The sequence below is a fragment of the Capsaspora owczarzaki genome (assembly GCF_000151315.2).
Source record: "Capsaspora owczarzaki ATCC 30864 unplaced genomic scaffold supercont2.9, whole genome shotgun sequence".
Taxonomy (NCBI): domain Eukaryota; class Filasterea; order Ministeriida; family Capsasporidae; genus Capsaspora; species Capsaspora owczarzaki.
In genome coordinates, this window is record NW_011887300.1 from 405,322 (window position 1) to 429,732 (window position 24,411).

Consider the following 24,411-nt stretch of genomic DNA (forward strand, 5'->3'; position numbering starts at 1 on the left):
GGCAATGCGGAGACAGCGTTGAACGATCGAATATGTAAGATTCCATTAACCAGAGTGACCTTGTGTCGCCACTCAAACTGCGACAGACAGCTTGTCGCGTAGTTGATTAGGTATAGAGGGGCGGGCAGGCGGGGGGGGTGGGACCAGCACAAATCGTGCATCAACCAGCAGCATGCGTCAGAGTCGAGCTGCACTGTCCACGGTTTCGCTTGAGCAACCGACCGGTTTTCACATGAATTGGGTTGGGCAGCATGCACTCGACTGTGACGCATCCATTCCTGACACGACGTGTTTTGACAGATCGACTGTTTGTTAGATTTATGCGATACGGCTTGTTGCTTTTTTGTTTTTCGTACTTAAGCGCTTGTTTTTGTGATGGGATTTTGCTCAGTCGTTGTTTCTTTTTGCATTCCGTTGAAGCTCTTTTTCATCTTGTTCGTTGGCTTCGTTCCGTCTTTGCTCTGTTAACTCCCAAGCACAATGAAAACCATCACTGTCTTGTTCGTGGGGGCGTTCATTTTCGCCCTGGCCTCCGCCACCCCGGTTTGCCCGCCGGAGCGCACCTCCCCTTACTTTTTCGGTGCCAGCGGATTTATCGCCAAACAAGGCGCATTGGCTGTAGAGCCGAATGGCGACACTTCACTGCGCTCGATCGAATTCAAGCTGCGCCTTCGCGACACTCCAGCTGTACTGACTGAACAAATCCTTGCTTATGGTCACCACACGTACTACTTTGACGAGTTTGCCATTTTCCTGCAATGGGATGGCGCCAATCTGGCACTCGGCGGCTGGTTCAACGCGGGCTACGTTGGTATTGTCACGTTCGCAGGGACCGGGAATCCGTTGCTGGATCATGCCTTGCACACCTTCAAGGCGACATTTGATGTTGCTGGCGTCGTGACCTTGTTCTTGGACGATGTGATTATTCAATCCGGATCGATCCTTTCGCCCCCTTCTACTCTCTCGACCATCAACATCAACGGCCCGCTGCTCATCGGCGGCACAGCGACCTACAACGCCTTCGATGGCTGCATTTCTGACGTGCGTGTGAATGGCGTCGACCAGGTGCTCAACACTGGCTACATTACTCCGGTTGCGCTGGAAGGCTGCGTCTTCCCCGAAGTGCGTGGATTCGACGGCGCTGGCTACGTCAAGTACTACCCGCAGACTGGCGCGGAGCACGACGCTGGCGTGACTGACATTCGTATCGAGTTCCACCCCAATCCCGCTTACGCTGACGGTCTCATTCTGTATGAATCGGGCCTGCAGTACGCATTTGCCCTCGAACTGGTCGGTGGTCACTTGCGGCTGTTCATCAAGGGCGGCGGCGCCTCAAACCTCGTGCTCGTGTCGGCTAATATTTTCCAGACAGATCGCTGGTTTACAGTTGAAATCACTCGTGATGGCCAGCAAGTGCGGATGCGCATCAGCAACCCGAGTCTCGGTTTCCTTGAGGATTTGGTTGGTACCGTGCAGACCGGCCCTCTCACGTACACGGTGGACTCGCGCTTGTATGTCGGTGGACACTCGGACCCACTCGGTGGGCTTGTTGGCGTGACTGCTGCCAATTCCTTCCGAGGTTGCCTGCGCAACCTGATCGCCAATGGTGGCCCGCTCGACTTTAGCGATAGCATTGAGGAAGTTGGCGTCAATACCTCTCCGACCTGCTCGTTCCCTATTTAGAACATGAATGAAGCATCGAGCACTGCGAGTTTTGTGCTGTAATCGAAGGCACTTTTTGGTGTGAAGAAACAGTGTTGTTAATAAAATCATGGTACAAGTCTGTTCGCCCTCTGATTGAATCAAGTCTGCATGTTGCTGCTGTTGTACTTAATGGTAAACAGTAATGAGAAGTTTGGATCTACGTGCATGACGTCCTTCATTGTTCATTCAAATCAATCCTTGCAATGATGCAATGGCAGTCGCGTTCGAGGCAGCGCGCCATTCGGGAGTCGCCAGCAACAGTACTTCCTGTAGACGGAGGAGGGTGAACATGGGGTTGGCGCTTTTATGGAGAAAGTACAGCCGATGGGTTTCTTGGGCAAGGGCTGTGAAGTTGGATGGACAAATGTGAACCAATTTCCAATCGTGACCTTCAAGCCATTGCAGTCGAATGAACACCAGTTTCGTCCACAGCGTCGCCGGCCAATCTTCGTATGCAGGTGCCCAATCGACGCCCGTGAACATCTCCCCGACAATGTCCACAAACACGACGCAGGGTAGTTCTACAGTCTTGCGGAGCCAAGCAACGATCATTGGGTTGCACCGGCCATAGCCAAAGCGGTTGCTTCGCAACTTGACAATGGATGGCTGACAAAGCTGGACAAGCTTGAGTACATTGGGAAGATCTTCGTCTGCGAAAGAGTTCCCAGACAGGTCGAGGGTTGCGATGCTTCGGTTGGTGTCGATGAAGTCATGAGGCCGTGCCACCAAGTCTTCGATGAAGATGCCTGGATGCCGACCGCGCAGTGACCGAAGCGCAGACGGTAAGACCTTGCTGTTGGCCAAGTCCAGGAGCAGGAAATTTTCATTAAACGTGGGTTCGAGTGGCTGCGACCTTGGCTGGTAAACAAAGTTGAGGAGGGACTCGACAGCGAGCTCGCCACCGAAGGTCGCAATTTTCAGTCGCTCCACAAGCGCACCTTTCACCATTGCACGCTCGAGTGAGCGGACTGTCCGAACGGGCCAATTCCCAGGTGGGCTGTCTGGATTCAGGTCGAGGCTCTCTGCCACAGGGTCTGTCGACGCAAGCTCGGCCAGCGTTGCGAGCGGGTCGTCTTCCATCGTCAGAGCGAAAAAGGCGGGAAACAAACAATGACCTGATCATTGATCGTTGTCTGAGAATCAGTCTTTGTTTTTTTTTTTTTTTTTCTTCTTCTTCTTTCTGAGCCAAACATCATGTCCATTCCCAACCAAGGTGCCTATCCTCCTCCGGAGTACGCGACTGCCGGCTCGCCTCCGCCCCAGGTACCCCCATCCCTTCTTCTTTCTTCTGTTGTTGCTCTTCCCTTTGTGTCGTCGTTGTCGTCGTCGTTGGCTCACTTGTTGCTCCCTTTTCCCATGAATGTGTGCTAGGCTGGCTATCCTGCTCCTGCTGGCTATCCGCTCCAGCACCAGCCGAGCACGGGCTCCACCGCCTCCGCCGCCCCTTCGTACAACGCCCCTCCGCTTGAGGTAACACCCCCTCTCCCCTCTCCCTTCCCTTTGACCCTCTCCAGCCTGCGCTTCTTCTTTCCACATGACGTCGTTCTTTTTTTTTTTTTTTGTTTTTTTCAAATCTCCGAAGTCTGTTTTTCTCGCTTTTTTTGCTTTGCTTCACCGCGTCGCTGCTGTTGCTGTTGCTGCTGTTATTGTGGTTCTTGCATTCAAAGCGCTTGTGTGGTGTCCTTGTTGGTGGGAGCAGTGCAAAGCGATGGATGCGACGCAGAAATCCAACACTTTCAAACAAAACGTCACATTTGTTCTTTGCTTTTTTTTTTCTTTTTTTTTTTTTTTTGGCTTGCTTCTGTTCTTCATTGTCTCTTTCCCTTCTTCGCTATTGCAATGGGCGGACTTGCGCTGAAGCGTGTTGCCCCCCCCCCCCTTCAGTTGCTCAATGTGAGAGCGTTTCGCTGGGGGTTTTCTGCGTGGGGCCTTGTTTTCTTTGATTTTTTCTATTTTTCTTTTTTTTTTTCTATTTTTTTTTTCCAACCCCCGGCTCATCATGATTCAAAATGCTCACCGTCCCATGTCGAACTGCACTTTATGCTGTTGATTTGTCGCTCACTTTTTGATACCACAGGCCAAGCCGCCGGGCTACCCGCCGCAGCAGGGATACCCGCCCCAGGGCTATCCGCAGTCGCCCTCGCCGCCGCCTGGTGGCTACCCGCAGCAGTACCCTCAGCAGGGAGGCTACCCGCCGCAGCAGGGAGGCTATCCGCCGCAGGGCTATCCGCCGCAGGGATACCCGCCGCAAGGATACCCGCCGCAGGGATACCCGCCGCAAGGATACCCGCCGCAGGGATACCCGCAGCAGGGATACGTCCAGACCACGACGACGTACGGCACGAATCCCGCGCAGCAGCGCCAGGTCGTTGTCATCCAGGACAACCGCGTCAACCACCCGCTGCACTGCCTCATCACCTTCTTCTTCTTCCCCTGGATTATTGTTTGGTTTATTCTGGTAAGGCAGCGGAGTCTCGACAGTTTTTTATTTTGTTTTTTTCTATTTGGCCTTCGCTCTGGTTGCTTCTGTTCTTGTCTCGCTCAATCATACTTGCTCTGTACAGTGCCTTGCCGAAAGCTCTGGTCCCAGCGTCACTACCACCACGACCACTGCGAACGGCACCCAGGTCGTTCGCAACCCCTAAGTGTGATGACACGGCTCGCCATCCTTGAGACGGAATGATTCGACTGCTGCGCAGCGACTGCGAGTGCTGCATGCGTTTTGTCCTTTCGTGTTGCTTTTTTTGTTATGAACACAACAGTTTTCGATTTTTTTAATTCTGCTCTCTTTCTGTTGCTCCACTCTCCACCCCCCCCTCAAGGTTTTCACCGCTCGACGACACTATCGGCACTGTTGATAACGCGCCCTAAAAGGTTGAAATGGCAAGGAGCCCGTAATTCTTTAAACGTTCAATAGATTGATTGAAAAAATACACGACATTTGCAGTTAACCTGAACACAAAAACAGACATCGCACAACTTTGCTCGATGCCTCACAGCCGAGGGTTGCCGCTCGCATCGAGAAGACAATCTGCGTCGTTCGACAGCACTTGAGGACCGCTGCCAACTCGAGTGTGCATAACGTACTTGAGACTGTCCGCAAAGACGCTGCGGTTGATCGCCTGGAGTGTGGCAGCATCCACAGGTGCTGCTGGAACATCGCGGAAGCCGCGAACAAAGGCAGCCTCTGCGCCCACCGCTGGAGGGAAGAAGTGGCGCACCAAGTTGACAACCTCGTTCACGTTCTCGCGCGGCAGGTAAATGACCGCGTTCGGGCCCGCGTCAAACGTGTATGCCGCCTGGAGTATAGCCCAAAGCGAGTCAGAAACGAAGAAGAAAACAGAAGGAAAAGTCGGGCGGGTCGTGGGCAGCAACAAAATAATCAAGAAACCTGCCAAGAAAAAGCTCTTACCTGGATTTTCCCTTTGTGTGCGTTGTACTTGGTTAGCATGTCGATGATGCCGCGCGAAACATCGTTCAGGTAGGTAATAGGCGGGTAAGTGTCGAGGCAGACAGCGTGGAATTGGTTGGAGTCTTGCATTGTGATGCGGCCAAAAGTTTCAAAGTCTCGTGCTCGAATGGCATTCTGGATGTCTTCCATCCGCTGAGGGACAACCTTGTCTGCGCGGTGCTGGAATTGCAACAGCAACAGTACGGGGAAGGACGAGGTTAGGCTTGCGGCTCCTCGACACCAAGAAACACACTCAAAAAACACAAAGCACAACTCGAACGCTGTGTACCTTGACCAAGGAGCTCGTCTCAACAGTCGTTTGCATACCGGCCGTGCTGCTGGTGGTCTTCTTGTGGTCGCTGACGACCAGAATCAATACTTCAATCTCGGGCCAGTGGTGTTCATCGACAACCTGCTCGGCAATGCTGTCAGAGCCATCGGCTGCCTCGCCCATGACCCAACGGACCCAGCCGCCATAGATGGAGCGGCATGCGCTTCCCGATCCGACACGGGCAAGCTTTGTGACTTCTGCGAGCGAGTCGCCGACCTTGTACAGTTGTGCGAGGGCGTACACCAAGCACGCGTAGCCTGCGGCAGACGATGCAAGGCCTGCTGCCGTCGGGAAGTTGTTGACCGAGCAAATGTGCACCTTGTCTGTTGGCAGCGGTGCGCCCTGCTGGTGTGTCTGCTTTGCGGCGGCGAGCTTGCGGATTTCGCGGAGGCAGTTTTGCAGGCGCGGATTCTCGATGGATTCCTGTCTAAAATGGATGTAGCATGAAGGTTTTTGAAGTGAGCGAGGTTCTTGGTGCCCATCATCGGCAGACGTGTGAATCACAGTGAATCGCCACAGTGTGGATGTTTCGTCTGCGATAACTTTCTCGCCTCTCTCTCGCCTCTCTCGCTCTTCCATCAGGCAATGCCTTTGCATTGACAATCACTGTAGTAGCCTTTGCTTTGTCTCTTTCAATCGAAGCACCCTCACTCGACATGTGAATCACACATTGAATCCACAGTTGTGCCAGTGTTTCAACGCTGCACTCTGCCGGCTTTTTGTTCCAGTCCTTCTCATTCCAATACAACAAACTCAGATGACTTTTGCGATCTGCCATCTGAATCGAAATCCAACGCAAAGTGCAGACAAAGTGTGGCAGGCAAAGTGCAAAGGCAAACGCTCTCCAATACAGCTCAGCAAAGCAAAGGAGCGAAAATGGGAAAAGTCACCCCATTTCAAATCACGCCATGTTTTCCCGCCACACAGTTCTACAGCGATACCAAAAACCGTTCACCCTTCACCCCCTCAAACAAACTCAAAGAGAGAGAGAGAGAGCGCGACACACACGAGAATACTCGTCTGTGTACACGAGCTGCAGAGGGTCGCTCTGAGAATTTGAATCGAAGGAGAAGGCGTTCAAAAGCGTCGGAGGTCTGCGTCTCTTTCTTACTTTCCGTTGAGCCAGATGGCGTCCGAGGCAAAGTCGGCGCGCGCCATGACGCTGGTCCGTGCGTGGAGCTGGTCTTGGCTCAGCGTGCCAGAGAGCGACGAATTGATGGGCAGAATGAGCTCCTCATCGCGCTTGCCCCCTTGGTCGTCGTCGTCGTCAGTCCACAGTGTGAGGATTGAAGTTTCGCATTGGTTAGTTAGCATTGGAGACAGGGGACATGCACAATCCCCAACCACAGACCAATATGCGTCGATTGCGGATGCTTCGTTGCCCTACAATACTTGATGACGGCAATGTTGACTGGCGCAGTGCAAGTGACGGCGTGCGACATTCGGTTTGTGTGAAAGGATGAAAGGAGGACTGGGAACTGAGCCCAAACAACAAAAGGCTCAGTTGAGGACACCCGAGTCTGAGAAATGAGCTGAGAGAAAGCGGATGAATATGCAAGTAACGCCAAACCTCACTTCACCTCGTCCAGAAAACCAAGCAGAGCAGAGCAGAGCAGAAAAAGCAGAGTGGAACATTCAATCTCGCCCGTCCGTGCTGCTCGTTTCGGGTATCGTCACTCCAGCAGCTCCAATGCTTCGTTCTACTCTCTTACAATATCACGTTCTTTTGTTTTTGACAACGAATTGGCGCTCAGATGACGGCGAATCACGGCGAATTCAATCCTCGCAGTAACAGTATCAAAATAATGCTCCGCTTTCCCCCGCTTCCGCTTATTCTGCGCTCACGCAGTCGTTTTTAAAACCCCACCATTTCGTACCAAAATTCAAAGCTCAGTCTTCTATTCGTTTCAGTTTGGTCTCCCAAATCTCTCGCTTCTCATACAAAAAGCCATCGAAAATGCTGTCGAATCTTGCTCGCCGCCACTTCTCGTCGTCGGTCGCTGCTGCTGCCAAGTCCAAGGTCTACGTCGTCGGCGTCGGCATGACCAAGTTTGTCAAGGTACGGGAAACGAGGAATGGCAGGAAACATACTGATCGTGGTTGGACCTCCCACGAACGAACTGACTTGGCAATCCTGTGTGTGTGTCACTTGTGGAATCAGCCTGGATCGGTGGCCAACTTTGACTACCCGGACATGGTCAAGGAGGCAGGCACCAAGGCGCTGGCGGATGCTGGCGTCCCATACGAAGCCATTGAGCAGGCAAGTTTGAGTCGGCGGTTTCCGTTTCCACCACTAAAAGTCACCCAACAGGTCATTTGCAAGTGGGACAATCACGATGCACACAATCACGAGGCGATCAACGTTCCTATACAGTGCTTGGTAGATATGGGAACAGAGCAAACAATGAGAGCGAAGCGAGATGGCTTGATTGCCACTGGCCATCCTCTACTGACTTTTCCCAATCTCACACCAAAAACAGAGATACATTCTCTCAGACTCACCTTCATGTCATTGCATGTGCGCTGAATGAATTTGCCATCTTTTTTTGCGCCGGCTTGGACCTTTAAACCTCGCAGGCGGTCGCAGGCTACGTCTATGGCGACTCCACTTCGGGTCAGCGCGCCATCTACGGATTGGGCCTCACGGGCATCCCCGTGTACAACACCAACAACAACTGCTCCACTGGATCGAGCGCGCTGATGCTGGCCAAGCAGCTCGTGGAGGGCGGCATTGCCAACTGCGTGATGGCCGTCGGGTTTGAAAAGATGCAGCGCGGATCGCTCGACCTGTCGACCAAGGATCGCGCATCCCCGCTCGATCGCCACATGGCAACCATGGCCAACATCAACAATGGCGTCCTCGAGAAGGCTCCTCCGGCGCCGTGGCTCTTTGGCATGGCTGGCCGCGAGCACATGCAAAAGTACGGCACCAAGAAGGAGTCGTTCGGCCGCATTGCCCAAAAGAACCACAAGCACTCGGTGAACAACGAGTATGCCCAGTTCCGCGACGAGTACACGCTCGAGCAGATCATGCAATCCAAGGCCATCACCGAGCCCCTCACCATGCTCCAGTGCTCGCCCACCTCCGACGGCGCTGCGGCCGCCGTGCTCGTCAGCGAGGCCTTTGTCAAGCTCCACAACCTGCAGGACAAGGCCGTCGAGATTGCCGGACAGGCCATGGCCACCGACATGCCCAGCTCGTTTGGCAAAAGCGCCATGGCGGCTGTCGGCACGGACATGACCCGCAAGGCCGCCACGCAGGCACTGGCGCAGGCTGGTGTCAAGCCGACCGATGTCCAAGTCATCGAGTTGCATGGTAAACGTTACCCGATCGTTGTGGCAAGAGGGTTTCGGGGTCGCATCCCAAGCTCAGTCGTGTTTGTCCCCCTTGTTGTTTTGTTGTTGCGGTTAGACTGCTTCTCCACAAACGAGCTCATCACGTACGAGGGCCTCGGCCTGTGCGAAGAGGGCAAGGGCGCTTCGCTCATTGACAACGGCGACGTGACCTACGGTGGCCGTTGGGTTGTCAATCCCTCTGGTCAGTCACGAAACTAGCGTGTGTTTGTTTTGATGCAATCCACTCACCCTTCCCCCTCCCCCTCTTTTTATTTTGACCTCGATGCTTGTGCTTTCTTGAAATGTAGGTGGGCTGATCTCCAAGGGTCACCCGCTTGGTGCCACTGGCCTTGCCCAGTGCGCCGAGCTCACCTGGCAGCTGCGCGGCACTGCTGGCAAGCGTCAAGTCTCCAACGCTCGCGTCGCTCTTCAGCACAACCTTGGCTTGGGCGGCGCTGCTGTCGTTACAGTCTACAAGCGTTAAGGTTGACGCGACTCTGTTTCCTGTTGCAATTCAATCCAGAAACAAATACAATCTTGGATGAAAAACCCAACTTGCACAAAAAAAGCAATTTTGCTTCATTCATTCCTATAATACACAACTCAAAAATAAAAACAAAGTCCATCAAGACTACGCAACCATCCGCTCGCCATAAAAGTTGGCAGAAAAGGCGGGCGACAATGGAGGCGAGGTGATGAGCTCTTCGCCAATAACCACATCCTCGCTCCCTTGATTGCCATAGCACGCGGGCATGGCGGCAGAGTCTCCAAAAACTTGCACCGACAGCTTGCGCATGCGGAGAATGTTGCGCAAAAACGTTTGCAGGACGACTGGCTCGCTCAGTGCGCCGTTCAAGGCCAAAACCACGCGCTGCTTGCGGTCAAAGTCATACGTTCGCCTGGTGATCTCATTCCAAAGACGGTCGCTCTCGTCACGCAAGGACAAATCAGGCTTGGCCACAGCGTGAACCAACGCCGAATGAACGGCCGCAAATGTTTCGAGCGAGTTGAACGCGGTTTGCGGTTCTGCCCTCTGCTCGGCCTGCAAGACCTCGGGCTCCACGGTAGCGTCAGTTTCGGTGTTGTCAGAGTGGGTGATGGTCGGAACCAGAGTAGGTGCCACAGTCTCCTGTGGCGCCCCGGTTGTTTCTGGGACGGAGCCTGACCCAGTGGACGAGGCGCTTGCAGGCACTCGTGGGGGCAGCACATCATCCAAAAAGGCATCAATGTGCTCCTGCACAACGCATGGCGTGCGATCGCTTTGAACGAGAACGCACAGGGCCTGTGACGAGTACGTTTTCACAGTGGCGAACGTGGACACAATGTACCCGAGAGCATCCTTGGTGCGCAAACGATCGAACGCCGGTTGAGCCAGCGACGAAACCAAGAGCGACATGACGCCTTCAAGCACATGAGCACGAGTGAATCCAGGGAAATCGCCGCCAGCGCTCCGACCCCCCGCGACCGCCAACACGGCTTCTGTCGGCTGCATGGGCAGCGGGAACTGCAGACTGGACAAGGGCTCATCCAGGAAGGATGTGCTAGGGCTGCTTCGATTGAACGGCAACAAGTCAAGGTCGTCCCAAACAGCCTGGAATGTGGCCAAAACCGCAGAGTTGGAGTCGGCCGAATTTGTCTGCGCAAGGCCAGCCACATAGGAGGGGATTTGCGTGTTTGGGACGGGGGTGTCGAGCGTCGCGGGAGCTTCGCTGCTCCGATCATGCAGCAGAATGCCTTGAGGGAGACTTGCAATAAAGTTGGATGTTGTTGTCCCCGTAGCAAAGCCCAGACCTCCCTCGTTGAGTGCCGTCACAAACGCCTCCGAGCCCTGTCGTGCGGTGGATCGATCTACATTTCCGTGCAGCAGCAGTTGTGTGAAACGAGCGGGTCGTGGATTGGCCCGAGCGTCCAGCCCGCGAAACTTGTCAACAAGCGAGGAGAACGTTGGAAAATCAAGTTCCGCTAAATGCTCAGCCTGGCGAAGCGGCAGATAGACGGGTCGCTCGATGGTAGCTGAGAGGATGCTGCGTCCCTGACGCCAGGCATCTGAGAACAGGGCGGCATTGCGCAAATCCTGTTCGAGCTGGGCCTTGACAATGTCAAAGCGTTCCTCAGTGAGTTGCTGGGTTTGAATCAACTGGCCGATGCGCTCCATCAGCGTCGGTGTCTTGTCCGAGTTGCCGTAGGCAGTGACTGAAACTGTTGCACCAAATCCGCAGCCAAGGGAGAAAGAAATGCCAGCGAGCTGCGCATAGTAGCCCTCTGACGCAAACGCGTCCGACATCAACCGTGTGAACAAGACGCAAGCCACTTGCGATGCGACGTTGCTCGAAAAAGCATCAGAGTGGATGAGCGCATTGAAAGACATGAACGGAATGTGAAACACTGGATCCGACTTGAAAAATCCGATGGCCGACGATGTGTTGAGAGCAACCACAGGGTGCTCGCTTGCATCCAAGTCGATGGCAAGCAGTGGAATTTGCATTCTTTCCGGAATGTACCTGTTCAAAAAAAACACCAGCAGCGCCATTGAGACGGGTTAGATCTGGCACCTCGCGCCATAAGCACAAGGTTGTGTGTTGGAAGGTCAAACACTAGCCACATACATGTTGACGCTGGGAATATGCAACGACAGGCTTTCGTTCGGCGTTTCGCATAGGGTTGTAAAGTTATTCGAGCCAAATCCGTAGCGCAATCCCACGTAAATGTCGTCAGATTGATCCGCCTGGTCGGCGACCAAGGAGCTCACCACTTGCAGCAACATGTTGTCGCATGTCAAGTACGAGTACAAGGATGCGATGGCAGTCGGATCTGAATTCCAGGGCGCGGCCACAAACAAAAAAAAAGGGGGGGATTAGTAGTTAGCCGAAAAAAAAAAAAAAAAAGTCAGCACGACAAACACCCACCCAACCCCCTTCCCGACATAGTCGTACCAAAGCACTGGCGAGACGGAGCACCAAGAAGCTCCTCGGAAGATAGCTCTTTCAGCATGATGGCAGAGAGTCCCGCAGCCAGAGTGGCGGGCGAAATTTGGGATTGGTACTCAAACAACTGACTGTCGGCCGTCTTCGTCTCTTGGAACAGCCGTTCAAACTCGGACGCATTCTCTGTCGGGTTGGAACGCCGGAGCATTTCGGCGACCACCCCAACAACCTCGTTGATGGCAGTCACGCCTTCGGGAGTCAGAGAAATATCGATGGCCAGCAGCGCGAAATCGGCGTACGAGTTCACATACGCGCTGAGTCCCGTCGCCCAACCCCGCTCTCGCAGCAGGGAGAGGGCACTGCCAGAAGACTCGTGGCCGAGAAGATTGGTAAACGCAGTCCCGGGTTGGATGCGAGGATTGCCATCGACCAGGCTGGACGGCACGGGCCATGAGAGGACTGCACGGTGAATCTCGGACACGGGTACTTGGTAAACGGTGCCTGGAAGCTGACCGGGAAGAAACGGCGCTGGTCGCGCGGCATGCAGAGGCTTGGAGAGGTCGACATCTGGACGCTGACTGCGTCGCGGAACTTGATCAAAGTATGTGTGCGCCAAGCCTTCGAGCTCGTCCAGCGTATTGTTGCCGAGGACAACAAGGCGGGCGTTTTCCGCGTGGTAGAAGGTGTTGTAAAACAGGCGGAGCTGGACTGTCGTGTTCAACCCAAGGGCCGCAGGTTGGTCTTGCAGCGTGGCAGCGCTGCCTGTGGAAAACCAGGCGAACGGATGGCTGGGGTTGGCCGCAAGTTTGGAGACGCGATCCATACGCCATTCGTCATTGTTCATGTTCTTGCTGTGCTCGCTGTTCACTGCGTAGACCTCGCGCGCCTCTGACGTGGACAGAAGCAGCGGGGCAATGAAAAACTGCGCAAACCGGTCCAGCGCACCCTCCAGCGCAGGAGCATCAAGCTCAAAGTGGTACACTGTGCGCTCTTCTGCCGTGTAGGCATTAAACACGCCATGGTACAACGCCAGGTACTGTTGAAAGCGAAAGCGAAAGCAACAGCAAAGATAGAGAGAAGTGGGGGGTGTGAGACGGATTCCGCAACCAACCTATCGCGCTGTAAAAGCTCAACTAGACATGCTCGTACCTGCTCGTAAGCGTCTTCGCTGGGATACTTTTCGGTGCCAAGAAACAGCATGTGTTCCAAGAAGTGGGCTAGACCAGGCAGCTCTGGTGGATTGTCAAACGAGCCGGCGCCAATCGCAACAGCTGCTGCAGCAGTATGCGTGGCGGGGTCTGACACGAGCAGCGCTACCAGGCCATTGGGCAGCTGAACCATTCGGTATGCCTTGCGGTCGTTTGGCGACTGGAGAATGGCCGTGTTTTCAAAGATGGCATTCAAGCTGTCTTGCCCAGTCGGGTCGAGTTTTAAAAACTCGCACACAGTCACAGGCGTGGTTGCCGACTCGGTGGCATCGCTGGCAACGGTTTCGGTCCGAGACGGCTGAGTGCTTGGTGGAGCGGTCGTGCGAGTTACAAAATCGGCCGACTGGCTAGACGAGCCCAAGCTTCCCGTGGTAGAACTCGAGCCACTTTCCGACGACTGTCCATTGGACGGTATTCCAGGGGTCGCCGAGCTGGTCGCGGACGGTAGGAACGGAGAAGAACTCGGAGTGCTTGAGCGCGGGTTTGACCATGAGGACGACCATGACCATGACGACGACCATGACGACGACGATGACCACGACTTGCTCTCATTGTTATTACTGCTATTGTCGTTTGTCGTGGAGGAGCCGTTATCACGCAGCAAAACCGCGCCAACGACAGCAGCGATGAGCACGACGACCAGAATTCCGAGCACTGCGACCAAGCGGCGCATGTTCTGCGTCCACCTCGACGACGGCAGCCAGTACCCACGCCCGTTGGAGCCAGCGTCGTCGTGGCGGCCACTTGCGAATGGATTGGCTCTGCTTGCACCGCGGGTTGCGCTGGAGCGGGGGTCGCCACCAAAGACGAGCTCGTCCTCGTCCTCTCCGTTGAGATCAACCTCATAGTCGTCGTCGTTATCATCATCATGAGTATCATGAGTATCATTGCCGGCGTTTCGATGGTCGTGCTCGCTGTCGTCGCCAGTGGCAAGGCGGTTGTACGACCGGCGTTGGTGCCGGCGATCCAGCGGCCGAAGCGCCACTGCGAACGGATTGTCGTCCCATTCCATGATGAGACAGGACGAAACGCAGCGAAAACGAAAACGAAGAACAAACGGGACGACGAAACTGGGATCAACGAAAAAGGAGGAGGGTTGAGCAAGTGACAAAAAAGAATAGAAAGACTGAAACGAGACCTCTGTGAGGTCGATACAGTGAGCAAACGCGATTCGTCTTTAGCTTTTGATTGTCTTTCGATTATTTTTTTTAATCGCTCTTGAGCTGTGGACCATTCTTCTGAATACACCGTTCGTCTTCATTATTGTTTCGCTTTTCTGATTTACTGCTTGTCATTTTATGCGTTGTCCGAATTAAGAACGATCGTCAGTCTCGTTTTTTTTTTTTTTCTTGTTTTCTTGTGAGTTCCTTCCTCTTCTTCTTGTTCTCCTTCTTCCTCTTCTTCTTCCTCTTCTTCTTCCTCTTTCTACTGTTGTTGAGATGATGAGAAAAAGTATTTTAATATATCAATCAGAAAGAGCTCGACAAGCCACCTCAATCCGGTTTGAATGAGAACTACGATACAGACCTGTCCTGAATTCAACAACCCTTTTCTTTTGCCTTTCTCCCTTTTCCTTGCTGCTGCTTCGTTGGGTTCTGTTGTGCTCACCCTTCATTCTGCTCTTGTTCCTTCGTTCTCTCTTTCGCTCTTGCGTCGCTCTGTTGCTTTCGCCTTTTGGATAGACATTCAAGCATGGCGACCATGCGGTAGATCTCGCGATCTTGCCATTTCGCCTGGTGTTTTTTTTTTTTTCCATCGCTCTCTTCATCCTGATTGTCTGCCCCTGCGAGCGTCAAGCTTCCGCTCCATGCAGACTCAAGTGCTACGATGACGTTTGCTCATGACGCTGCTGTGATCTGCGCGTCTGCTCTCGTCCTCAAGAAACTTGAACTTTTTGTTCAAAAGGTAATGCTCGACCGCGTGGCTTTTTTTGTTTTATTTTATGATTTTTATTTTTCTATTGATTTTCCATTGAGGAAATTTTTCTCCTTCTCTTTCTCGTCTTCTTCCTAAAGTGATGACAACCGTGGACCATTTTGCTTGGGACGCTTGAGGAAACAAAAACGCCTCACTCTGGATGATGAGCAAAACACTAAATTTTCAGCCTTGTCTGATCCAAACTCTTTTACCTTTCTTTTCTTGCCTGTTTTTTTTGTTGGACTTTTGTGATGTCTCGTTCTCACAACATTGCTGTGTTTCTTGTCAATGTAGTGTGCACAGGCATCGTAACTCGTGCCACGGGCGACGTCGAAAGGGCACCACAATTCACGGAAGGTAAAACCATTTTCACGATCGCACTCTTCAGTTTCTTCCCCCAATCTTTGTATGATGACAAAAACAGAGACGGGCGGACAGACAACTCCGTGGTGAATGTCTCTTTAATGCCTGTAGCTTGACCGCTCGGGCTCCGGGCTGACTCTTACTTTTCCAACAAATCTCCAAATTCACGTTTGTTGTTCCCTGTGTGACCTGTCTTTCTCACGTTCGTCATCTTTCAATTGTAGGTATAATTGTGGCATCTCCACTTTGGACTTGGTTACCAAGCAAGGTCGGCTGCAATTCTGCGTTCATGTTCAGGTACATAACGGCCCCTTTTTACATTGCCTTTTTCTTTCCCCCTCCTCCTTCCGTTTTTTATGATGAAATTGTTATGCACTAGGAAAAGCCGTCTGAACAAGGGTTCCTCACAGTCCCTTCACCATGACGCAATATATAACGCGCTGAGACTTTTTACTTTCGTTTTTTCAATTCTGCTGAACTTTCTCTCCCATCGTCCTGTCATTGAACTGTCTTGTTCTGACGTTTCTTCTTGCTTGTTTTTTGTATCTTTAGATCGTTGACGCGACGTGTCTCAACCGCTTGCACTGCACTCTCTTCTACTTTGCGGTAAGTCAAACTTGAAAACGCATCATTTTGTACAAGAAAAGTCAAATAAACAATCAAAAACAAAAACCATCAGTGAGCATCAGTTATTCAATCGCAGTTCGCTAGCTTCTGGTTGCGTTGGTGCGTCAGACTCCGCCACGCTTTTGGCAGCATTGAGCGCCGATTCGCGAGTCGTGCGGGCTGGTAACGAGTTGATGCGGCCACCTGGTCGGAAGGCGAGATTGTTCTTGCTTTCGTCATTGTCCAGCAATGGGCGGGGCGCAGCTGGAGGGAGATGGAAACTGTGCCGCACCTTGGCCGGATCGGAGGGTGCAATGATGGGTCGGTTCCGGAATGTCGCTGACGGAGATTGCGGAGGGGAGAACAGGTTGGACTCGCTCTTGCTGAAATTGGAAGCAGACCCTGCAAACAACGACCTGCGCACCTGTGGGGAGGTGGTGGTTCGAGGGCTCGTGACTTCAGTGGCAGAACTCGCATCCGACTCGATCGGAGTTGTCTTCGATGACATTAGTGAGCTGGCGCGCTGGCGTAAAGGGTTTGGCAACGAATTGGGAGTTAAAGCAGCCTTCTCTTCAAGTGCAGGGGTTGCGGGCGCGGTTGGCGTCACTTGCCCAGCCTCTGGATTTTGGTTGAACTGTTCCGGAGCCGGATTGCCCCGGGAGAGAGACAGCAAAGCCAGCTGCCGTGCCACATCGTCAGTGATGGATTGTCGTGTAGTTTGCAACTGTTCCGTGAGAGCGGTGGACAGTGTAGCAACGGCAGTGTCCATCGCAGTTTGTTGCTGCTCACTCAACGTTGCGGCGAGCTCCAATTGCGACTTTGCCACCCATTGCTGCAAATTGTTCGCCCATGTCGTGAGCGCGTCGTCCAGGGCAGTCTGCTGACCTTCAATCAGAGCTGCGGCTCGCTCAGATTGCGACTTGGCGACCGATTGTTCAAGGTCTGCGACGAGCGAACGTTGGACGGGTGTCAGCTGTGCTTCGATTGCATCAATCACTCGAATCTCAGCGTCGTGACTTGTCTTGTTCAACGCTTCCTGGAGCGAGACGAGTTGATCGGACAACGCGTTGGCTAAATGATTGCGCATCGATTCGCCGACGCTGGAGGTATGCTCACTGGAAAGAGTCTCCAGCTTGTGCTGCAAAGCCTCCACGGCAGTTTCAAGTTGCTGAACGCGCGTTGTCGAATCTTGCTGCAGCTCCGTGACGGCCCGCTGAAGATTGGCACTCAAACTCTCAAATCGCAAGCTAGCGTCACGGTTTGAAGAAGCGATTGCCTGGATGTCGGCGCGCAGTGCTAGGGTTGTTTGATTCAAAGCGCCAGTGTCAAAATCTGGCGAACGAGCAAGCAATTCTCGCTGAAGCTCAGCAATTGCGGAATGGAGTTGGCTGATCGAGCTGTCCAACTGCAACTTTTCGGCATGCTTGGCAGAACCAAGTGCTTGTAGCTCGGCGAGCATGTCAGAAATGCCTTGTATCAGCGGGCGCGTGTCAATTTGTTGCATCCGAGCGCCCATTTCTTGTCCAAGTTCCGCAACCAAGCACCGAAGCATGGACACGGAAGCTTCCTGCTCGGCTTTTTGCGAGGCCGCCATTGCCTGAATGGCTGCTCGTGTGACAGTAGAGCTTTGCTCAAACATACTCTGGATGGAACGCTCCAACTCGGCGTGTTTGGCGCCAATGTGCATCAGGCTTGTTTGCGCTTGAGTCGCTGCGACCGCAGTTTCTTCTCGAAGAGCTTTGTTGCTTTCTAGCAGCGTAGTTTGCAGCATCCCAAGCTGGTCTGCCATTGCAAGTCCTTGCTGCGAGAGCGCGTCGGCAATCCCTTCACGAATGAGGTGCTGGATCTCTCCCTGCTGAAGAGACGGTGGTGTCCGATTGCGCTCCAGCTCGGCTTGCCATGCCGCCGTCTGTTCGCGTCCTATTCGCTCCAGCTCCGCTTGGTGCTGCAGAAGCATTGCAGAAAGCAGTGTTGCGGTGATGACCTCGTGCTTGCCATTCGTGTGAACTGGACCCTCTGCGGGCTCCTCTGACTGTACCCGAAAGCTACGCTCGATAGCCACAACCCATGTGCTGATAACACGCTTGGGCGCGAGCATGATGCTGGGAGCGATTGTGGACCAGGCTTTCATCACAGCGCTCACAAGAATTTCAGCAGGGTGCATGAAAGGCGAAACATCGGACTCGCCATCTGCCGCGTTCCCACAGCTCGGATGAGACCAATCAATGTCCTGATCTTGACTGAATGCATCCTCTCGTGAAAGTTGCTCTACTTTGGATGCAGCGGTTGTGCTTGGTGCTTGGGAATCGCGTTGCGAATGCTCAGAAGTTGGGATGGACTCGGCATCCTTGCTCAATGCGCTATCGTCCATGGTGCCCACTCGGTTTACTACTTGTAGTCGATCGCTTTGTTCTGGGTCTGCAGCAGCAGCAGCAGCACTGGCAGCATGCTCCCGAATCCAGTTGTTTGCCTTTGGTATCCAATCCGCAATCGCGCTTCGGACGTCACTGCTGGTCAGTGCACCCGCCACGAGCGCAGACAAGACGCCAGCGGCAATCGCAGTGCCCCAGCCAGCATCTCCGCCTGAGCCTGAGCCTGAGCCTGACGAATTGGCTGTTGCGGTTGCGGTCATTGCGGCAGAATTCAAGTGAGATTGCTGCACGAGCGGCACTTGAGGACCCTGCGCGCCGAGCCAAGACGCGATGTGCCAATGTGGACAAGTGCAATGCAGTGCGCGTGGATGCTAAAGCCAGGCGCGGGACGAGTGCAGTTGGGACGAGCGCACCTCCAAATTTGAAGCTGCTGGAGCTGGCTCGCATCCCCAACCAACCAACCACCAGCACCCAGCTATCTGACTCTTTTTGCCCAGAGCAAGCCCGGAGGTCTGGAAGAGTTAGAAGACGAATGCAAAACGAGATTAGGTGCTGGGGAGTGGCGGAAAGCCAACAAAACCAAAAACAAAAAACAAATAGAAAACTGAAGAATTGACGAAAATGCTCAGAATTGACCCGAAACAAAATAAAGTCCGATTTCAACAAGCAAACAACTCGAGACCCGAGGAGGACGCAGTCACCAGCAAGGGCTCCCCAAACGATGTGGATCCGATAGAAATGCGATCGACAATGCCCGTGTCGCTGCGCTCGAGTGTTTTGACCAGTCGACCGGAATCAATGTCCCAAATTCGAACGCGGCCATCTTCGCCTCCGGAAGCGACAATGGCCTCGCACGGATCGGTCGCAATTTCAAGGGGTAGATGTGTGTTGACGTGCTCTTGGTACTCGCAAATGCTGTGCCGCGGCATTCTTGCATCCCAGAGACCGAACTGTTGACAAAAAGAGTACACGGGGTGAGCAAACAAACAGAAGGACCGTGTGGTGAAAAAGGCAACGAACATACAGTGCCGTTATTGGAGGCTACTAGTAGCTGGTTTTGGCCGCGATCGAGGGCTTTGAGCCCACAGATACGACCACCAATCGCGCAGATGCGTTGAAACTTGCCGGAACGCATATCGTACAACCTCACCACGCCTTCTGTCGTCAACCCAGCATACAACGAGGAAGGCTGCATTCGACAGTAGTACAAGCAACGCAATTGAGAAGGAAACGCCCTAACACCCAAACGCCCAAACGCAAACTGTGGCCAAGCATCATGGCGTCTTACCATCTGTGGCTCGCTCTGGAGAATTGCTACGTCCACACCATCGGTGTCGTTCATTTTAGTCCAGACACTGTTTCGCGTCAAATCAACAACATAAATGCCTTGTCCACCACCTGCCGAGAGAACGAGAACCAGAAGCGAAAGTCAGCAGAGCAACAGCAACCATTGGACGCCATCGGCCATGTTCTTACCAACGAGCATTCGCGGCACAAAGTGGCGATCATAATCCAAACTCAGTGCTGCGCCAGCGTGCAGCTGCTTGGACATTGAGACGGTGGGCCAGTCGCTTTGCTCGTCGAAAAAGATCAAGCGTGCGATGGACATCAGGGGTCGGGAGAGCTGCACCGCGCCGGACATTTGGGTGGATATGGAAACACGGCTGCGGTTGCACATGGCAATTTCGACGTCAATGCCGGGGCAGCACCAAGCAAACAAGTCCATTCCGTGACTGAGCTGCGACCTGGCCAGCGCTTCATGGACGGCCTCGTTGTTGGTTTGACGATTGACATGTGTAGCTGCGGTTCTGCTTGTGTGACTCGCATTGTAGTCGCATGTCTCATCCATGGAAGTGGATTGTCTCAGACCCAAGGCGGCCGGACTCCAGCGGATGCAAGAAACCGGGGAGAACGAACTGTTTGCGTTGTAAAGTTCGGTTGTGAAGGGCAAAAAGTAGTCTGACGGCTCCGTAGTGTGGTGCTCGTGGCTTCCCGCATGCTTGCCTGGGATGAGCCATTCAGCTTGGCGGATGTCTTCAAAGTGGTTGTCTTGCGTGTCGGGAATTCCAGCCGTCTGCCCTCGCCAGTTCAGCATCCACAACGCCAGCCTATTGCCAACACCAACCGCGAGCAAGGTGTCGCCCGCATCACCTTCGCAGCTCGGTGCAAACTGAACGGCATGGTACCGGTTGTTGGAGTTTTCCGAGCAGGTGGCACTCCGCCGACGGCATGCCACACTTTTGAGCAAACTGGCAGGTTGTGATCTGAATTGTTGTGTGTGGGGGTCGAATGAGACGATGATTGAGTGAAACTTCCACACCTCTGAGCAGAACCGTTCGCGACAAGAAACAACAAAGCGAACAAGTACCTCTCAGGAACAACGTTCAAAGCGCGAGAGCGCATTCCGCTTGGATCCAGCACCTCGCGCAACGCGGTTCGCGTGGCCATGTTGCACTTTTTGGTGCGGTTACTGATGAGCGGCCTGTGGAGACTTCCAAGTGATGTCATGCAATCGGGTTGGTTGCTCAGCAAGTTTGCCTCGCGGTGTTTGTCATGATCGGCATCGCGTTGTCGTTGGAGGTGTTGCGCCTCTTGTACTGGAAGGGTAGGAGGTGCGCCGCCTGGTGGCAGCACAAAGTACCGTTGTTTGACGGGATCGTAGTAGAATCCTGGCAACGCAGGCGGCATGGCTTTGGTCGAAAACAAACCAAAAACAGAAGAAAACAAAAGAGTGAGTCGGTTTTTCGATGTTCAGTATGCCCACCAACAGAATGCTGCTTCCAACAATGAGCATGCAGCTGACGTCAGCGAATACATGTATATCTTATACCTTGACGGCCTGTTGACGATGATGGAGACGTGGCGGGAGTCGAGGATGTCGACGTGGAGGTCTGTTTGTGTACACGCGTCGCTGCCACGAGGTCCTTCCAGATCGGATGCATGCAGAGCTTGAGTTTGCATGGAGATTTCCATTGCGAGGTTGACACCGTTGGCTTTGTGTTGCTCGCGGGTGCAGCGGTTGGTTCGCCTCGTGTTCCATCATGGCGATGAAGATGACGTCCTCGACGGCGTTGCGCCTCTGCGAATATTCTCGAGTGTGCGTGTCCTACTTGTTTGGATCCTGACGCATCGCGATCTGCATGGGTGCGTCGCAGCGGCTGAGCAGCAGCATTCGCATTGCCAGAGTGATGACCAAACGCCGACTCGTGCGCAGCCGCTTCATTCGCCAGTGTGCTCGATGCGCTGGCTCTGGGCAGGCCTTGGCTTGATGCATTGGGATGCCTGTGGCGCGGTGGTCCAGCGGCAGTAGGATAGTGAGACTTGGCGCGCTTCATCCTGAACTGGGCTCGGAGGCGCACGAGCGCAAGTGGGAGCGTTTGGGACTGATCTGGATTGGATTTGTCATACAAGGCTGATCCATAGACAATTCGATACACGTATACCTGGCCTTGGGGAAGGGGATACTGTATCAGAGCGAGGGGGATGCTCAAACCAGGCGAAACCGAGACAATCTGAGCGCTCGAGTTCTCAGAGTGCCTGAGCCTTGAGCCTTGCACTGAGTTGCATCCCCCTTCTACTCTAACAACAACACCACCACCACCATTTGTTCTGTTTGTTTGACGCTGTTGTTCAGTCGTTTCTCTGCTCTCCAATGTCAAAGTATACGAAACTGTCGACTGCGGACGACAATCTCGACCACGGCCATGTAAGGCGACCCAACAACCTCAACGACTGTTGATACAAGTTTTTTGTTGCTTTGATGTTCAGCAACCCTCACTGTTGTGATGAGCAGATGATGTCTGGCAATGACATGGAGCTGGACTTGATGGAAGCAGGCCGCAAGCACAAAGGCGGCTCAACGAACGGCACCACCGCCACTACATCACCGCCGCAGCACCGTGGACAGGCGAGCAAGAGCGGTGGCAAGCCAGGGACGAGTGCTGCCAATGGAGCGGCGGCGCGGTCATCACGCACTGGTGCGCGAGGTCGTCCTGCTCACAATGGAAGCAGCAGCAGCAGTAATAGCTCAAGCGACGACGACGATGACGAGGAAGAAGTCGTGTTCAGCTCGACTCCCGCTGCTGCTGCTGCTCGAAATGCGAACGGAAAGAGCAAAGCAGCGGCGTCTGGGAGCCGTGCGAGTGGCAAGCGACGCCGAACTGCTGCTGCTTCTGCTTCTGCTGTCAAACCGGGTCGTTCTGAGCGGTAATTGACAAGTTCCAAACATGGAAGCATAAATTTAATTGTAGGGTCGGGCAAGTGACCTCTTCTGTTGCTCACTTGCTTGGAATGGGTGTCATTCTGCAATGAAAATACTCGTCGCAGGAGATCGTCGTCGTCAACCTGCTTCAACTTGCTCGTCGTGCTGTGGAACCTGGTCATCTTGGGCGCCATCCTGGGACTGGCCCTCGAGCTGGTCAACGTAATCAGTAGCATGGAAGACATGCGGCGCCAGATTGCAGAACGTAAGTCCCTACAAACCCACTTGGGAATCATTTACATGTACTGACCTCGTCTTGGAACAAACCTCAACCCAACCGGGGGTGGGAGCTTACAGTTCAGGCAGCAGAGCGAGCCAGACAAGACCAACCAACGTCGCCCGGAGATATCTCCCCGGGCTCCACCGTGCAGACGCAGCTCGCGGATTTGTCCGAAAAGTACTTTTTGCTTCACGGCGAATGGACTGTGGCCAAGGACACGCTCGAGTTTGTCAACGACGCGGTCGCTCTGTTTAATGCGACAATCGTTCAGCCCGACTCCCCTCGTGGTCTGCAGATTGCGAGTATCGCGGAACAGCTCGGCGCGACCACCACGCTGTCTCGATCCAACGAACAGCGCTCCAACCAAAATGCCGAAGCGATCTCTTCCATGCAAGAGACAGACGCGGAGCTCCGAAAGTCGATTGACGACAATGCGAGAAACGTGGCGGATGACTTCCAAATCGTCCGGCACGAGTACCAACAGATTTACATTAACAGCATTGTGAATCTCACGAGGCGGGTGGATACAGTCGAGGCGTTGGTGGCCACCACGAACTTGAACGATGTTGCCCAAATGGTCGACGGCGTGCTGGCGGATGTCACAAGCGCCAAAGCAACGGTTGCTCAGCTTTCGAGTGTTGTCGAGGCGCTTCCAACCGACCTTGGCACTTTTATGCCCTTGATGAATGACATGAACACCCGGCTCACTGAGTTCGGGCAAATCGCAGAAAACGACAAGAGTCTCGTCAAACTGCTCGAAGAGACGGCCACCTCCGCGCAGAACGAAGCTCGGATAAACGCGAATAGCATCAGGAATCTTCAAGACCGCGTCGGTACTCTTGAGGAGTGGCGCAATAGACAGTCAGAGTAATGTCCTTGTGGATGGTATTGTTGTATATATGTCAATCGGTTGATGCGAACGGGCAGCCGCCGCGTTGTTGAATTTTGTTTTCTTGCTTTGATAGTGACCTCTCTGTGTGTTGATTCTTGTGGTGGTTGTATGTTGTGATTTACTTCTGCTTTATTTCCTGCTTAATATAATGACAATGTTGCGGATTACGGACTGGGTGGCTCCCACAGATTGCTGAAAGTGGTTTTGTCAAAATGTTGTCAAACAGCTTCCCGCTGGTGGTTGTTTCAGCCGCTATTTCACTTGCTCCCACCCTCATATCATGCAAATTATGCTTGTAAATATTCTTCATGATCGATTGCTATCGGATTGGCCCGCGGTGGTAGTTGGATTTCCGCGGAATGGCGAGGTAGGTTTGCAATTGAGGAAAGAGCTTGCAGTTGGCCAATAATCCGACCGCTCCTAACGTTGTTGGACTGTCCATATCAATTACTTTGTATTTAATCCATTTTGTTGTTTGAGAATCCGTGATTTCTATTTTTGAGACCCGTCAGATCCGAGAAATGTTGTTCTTTTAAAAAATACCTGCAAGAGCTCATTCAATCATGGAAAAAGCAGCTTTTGATGAAAAACGTTCGCACCCACACGACACTCACTCAGTCTGATTCAATCATTCGCTTGTAAATTAATTATGAACGAACGAGACCTCAATCTCGACCACGTCAAGCAAAACGCTCAATCGCTCAAAACTCGTCCTGTTTCATCCTGCCAATTCAGATTTCGACTCACCTCACGCAGCTCACTCCCCCCTCCTCCGTTTGTTCATTTGATATATCGTTCTCCATTTTTAATTTCCGCACCACCTCAG

The 24,411-nt window shown here is 53.3% G+C and overlaps 10 protein-coding genes across 11 annotated transcripts; 5 read left to right on the forward strand and 5 right to left on the reverse strand.

Annotated features, from left to right (window-relative positions):
- The first annotated feature begins 380 nt into the window (after window positions 1–380).
- Window positions 381–1,858, forward strand: CAOG_05515 (hypothetical protein). Its single transcript, XM_004346138.2, has one exon. The coding sequence runs from the start codon at window positions 481–483 to the stop codon at window positions 1,681–1,683; it is 1,203 nt and encodes a 400-aa protein (XP_004346188.1). The 5' UTR covers window positions 381–480; the 3' UTR covers window positions 1,684–1,858.
- A 32-nt stretch (window positions 1,859–1,890) lies between these two features.
- Window positions 1,891–2,784, reverse strand: CAOG_05516 (hypothetical protein; the record flags this gene model as incomplete). Its single annotated transcript, XM_004346139.1, has 1 exon — window positions 1,891–2,784. The coding sequence occupies one exon, from the start codon at window positions 2,782–2,784 to the stop codon at window positions 1,891–1,893; it is 894 nt and encodes a 297-aa protein (XP_004346189.1).
- A 70-nt stretch (window positions 2,785–2,854) lies between these two features.
- Window positions 2,855–4,482, forward strand: CAOG_05517 (hypothetical protein). The gene is made up of 4 exons (XM_004346140.2): window positions 2,855–2,967; window positions 3,076–3,174; window positions 3,782–4,162; window positions 4,269–4,482. The coding sequence occupies exons 1-4, from the start codon at window positions 2,899–2,901 to the stop codon at window positions 4,347–4,349; spliced, it is 630 nt and encodes a 209-aa protein (XP_004346190.1). The 5' UTR covers window positions 2,855–2,898; the 3' UTR covers window positions 4,350–4,482.
- Window positions 4,483–4,604: 122 nt separating this feature from the next.
- On the reverse strand, window positions 4,605–6,988 carry CAOG_05518 (diphosphomevalonate decarboxylase). Its single transcript, XM_004346141.2, has 5 exons — window positions 6,874–6,988; window positions 6,598–6,736; window positions 5,445–5,913; window positions 5,117–5,335; window positions 4,605–5,003 (listed from the first exon to the last, which is right to left on the reverse strand). The coding sequence occupies exons 1-5, from the start codon at window positions 6,926–6,928 to the stop codon at window positions 4,698–4,700; spliced, it is 1,188 nt and encodes a 395-aa protein (XP_004346191.2). The 5' UTR covers window positions 6,929–6,988; the 3' UTR covers window positions 4,605–4,697.
- A 397-nt stretch (window positions 6,989–7,385) lies between these two features.
- CAOG_05519 (lipid-transfer protein) lies at window positions 7,386–9,432 on the forward strand. Its single transcript, XM_004346142.2, has 5 exons — window positions 7,386–7,545; window positions 7,648–7,746; window positions 8,064–8,802; window positions 8,899–9,024; window positions 9,131–9,432. The coding sequence occupies exons 1-5, from the start codon at window positions 7,444–7,446 to the stop codon at window positions 9,304–9,306; spliced, it is 1,242 nt and encodes a 413-aa protein (XP_004346192.2). The 5' UTR covers window positions 7,386–7,443; the 3' UTR covers window positions 9,307–9,432.
- On the reverse strand, window positions 9,395–14,070 carry CAOG_05520 (hypothetical protein). The gene is made up of 4 exons (XM_004346143.2): window positions 12,896–14,070; window positions 11,756–12,782; window positions 11,429–11,633; window positions 9,395–11,323 (listed from the first exon to the last, which is right to left on the reverse strand). The coding sequence occupies exons 1-4, from the start codon at window positions 13,964–13,966 to the stop codon at window positions 9,454–9,456; spliced, it is 4,173 nt and encodes a 1,390-aa protein (XP_004346193.1). The 5' UTR covers window positions 13,967–14,070; the 3' UTR covers window positions 9,395–9,453.
- A 576-nt stretch (window positions 14,071–14,646) lies between these two features.
- Window positions 14,647–15,658, forward strand: CAOG_05521 (hypothetical protein; the record flags this gene model as incomplete). Its single annotated transcript, XM_004346144.1, has 5 exons — window positions 14,647–14,660; window positions 14,836–14,859; window positions 15,166–15,228; window positions 15,459–15,531; window positions 15,614–15,658. 5 exons carry the CDS (start codon window positions 14,647–14,649, stop codon window positions 15,656–15,658), a joined length of 219 nt encoding a protein of 72 aa, XP_004346194.1.
- A 201-nt stretch (window positions 15,659–15,859) lies between these two features.
- CAOG_05522 (hypothetical protein) lies at window positions 15,860–18,800 on the reverse strand. The gene has a single exon (XM_004346145.2). The coding sequence runs from the start codon at window positions 18,470–18,472 to the stop codon at window positions 15,920–15,922; it is 2,553 nt and encodes an 850-aa protein (XP_004346195.2). The 5' UTR covers window positions 18,473–18,800; the 3' UTR covers window positions 15,860–15,919.
- A 24-nt stretch (window positions 18,801–18,824) lies between these two features.
- CAOG_05523 lies at window positions 18,825–21,629 on the reverse strand. Of its 2 annotated transcripts, XM_004346146.2 has the most exons (6): window positions 21,043–21,629; window positions 20,581–20,902; window positions 19,689–20,476; window positions 19,501–19,610; window positions 19,237–19,401; window positions 18,825–19,162 (listed from the first exon to the last, which is right to left on the reverse strand). In XM_004346146.2, exons 1-6 carry the CDS (start codon window positions 21,545–21,547, stop codon window positions 18,872–18,874), a joined length of 2,181 nt encoding a protein of 726 aa, XP_004346196.2. In that variant the 5' UTR covers window positions 21,548–21,629; the 3' UTR covers window positions 18,825–18,871. The 2 variants fall into 2 exon arrangements, with proteins under 2 accessions (XP_004346196.2, XP_011270536.1); XM_011272234.1 differs by lacking the exon at window positions 21,043–21,629 and having other exon boundaries at window positions 20,581–20,987.
- A 217-nt stretch (window positions 21,630–21,846) lies between these two features.
- Window positions 21,847–23,756, forward strand: CAOG_05524 (hypothetical protein). Its single transcript, XM_004346147.2, has 4 exons — window positions 21,847–21,918; window positions 22,006–22,418; window positions 22,539–22,678; window positions 22,771–23,756. The coding sequence occupies exons 1-4, from the start codon at window positions 21,865–21,867 to the stop codon at window positions 23,562–23,564; spliced, it is 1,401 nt and encodes a 466-aa protein (XP_004346197.2). The 5' UTR covers window positions 21,847–21,864; the 3' UTR covers window positions 23,565–23,756.
- Window positions 23,757–24,411: the final 655 nt, after the last annotated feature.